The 911-nt window shown below is 49.5% G+C and overlaps 1 protein-coding gene across 1 annotated transcript in view; it reads left to right on the top strand.

Moving 5' to 3' along the window:
• Window positions 1-911, top strand: part of LOC138164293 (fibrous sheath CABYR-binding protein-like) — a 5,700-nt gene that overhangs the window by 1,192 nt on the left and 3,597 nt on the right. Inside the window, 1 exon segment of the mRNA XM_069091981.1 lies at window positions 1-911. This exon segment is cut by the window's right edge and continues 2,159 nt beyond it. Within this exon segment, the coding sequence (XP_068948082.1) occupies window positions 1-911 (911 nt within the window).

The following is a 911-nucleotide window of genomic DNA, read 5'->3' as shown; positions in this document are numbered from 1 at the left end:
GGAAGTACTGAAGCTGCTAGCAGAACTGTCTCTCCCCCAGGAAGTGCCACTGCTAGCAAAATCGTCTCTGCCCAGGGAAGTACTGAAGCTGCTGGCAGAACTCCTTCTCCTCAGGCAAGTGCTAGGGCTAGCAAAACATCCTCTACCCAGGCTAGCAAAGGCTCAGTTACAGAACCCCCTGAAGAATCTGTTTCTAAGATGGGTCTGAAAAGCCTCACAAGTGTTTCAATAGATGCTACCCCTGAAGTTTCTATAGAAGAGGTAGTTCATGAAGAACAGCCTCCTCTTGCTGAACTTAAATCTTTTGACAGAGAGGGCCCTATTGATCTAGAGTCTCCTCCTGGTGCTGAAAAAGAATTTCCTCCTGAGGAAGAAGGTCCTTTTGAGGACATAGAGTCTCCTGTTGAAGAAGAGCCTTCCCCTCTGGAAGAAACTCCTTTTGGGGAATTAGAGTCTCCTCTTGAGGAAGAAGGGACTTCCCCTATGGAAGAAGCTCCTTTTGGGGAATTAGAGCCTCCTCTTGAGGAAGTAGAGGCTGCCCCTATGGAAGAAGCTCCTCTTGAGGAATTAGAGCCTCCTCTTGAGGAAGTAGAGGCTGCCCCTGTAGAAGAAGCTCCTCTTGAGGAATTAGAGCCTCCTCTTGAGGAAGTAGAGCCTCCTCTTGAGGAAGTAGAGGCTGCCCCTGTGGAAGAATCTCCTCTTGAGGAAGTAGAGTCTGCCCCTATGGAAGAAGCTCCTCTTGAGGAATTAGAGCCTCCTCTTGAGGAAGTAGAGGCTGCCCCTATGGAAGAAGCTCCTCTTGAGGAAGTAGAGGCTCCTCTTGATGAAGTAGAGGCTGCCCCTGTGGAAGAATCTCCTCTTGAGGAAGTAGAGGCTGCCCCTATGGAAGAAGCTCCTCTTGAGGAATTAGA

Source organism: Petaurus breviceps, unplaced genomic scaffold (assembly GCF_028583685.1).
Source record: "Petaurus breviceps papuanus isolate PSGF00001 unplaced genomic scaffold, PetGlider_PUasm1.0 189, whole genome shotgun sequence".
Classification (NCBI taxonomy): Eukaryota; Metazoa; Chordata; class Mammalia; order Diprotodontia; family Petauridae; genus Petaurus; species Petaurus breviceps.
The sequence above is the reverse complement of the archived record's forward strand: the minus strand, read 5'-3'. Positions and strand labels throughout refer to the sequence as shown.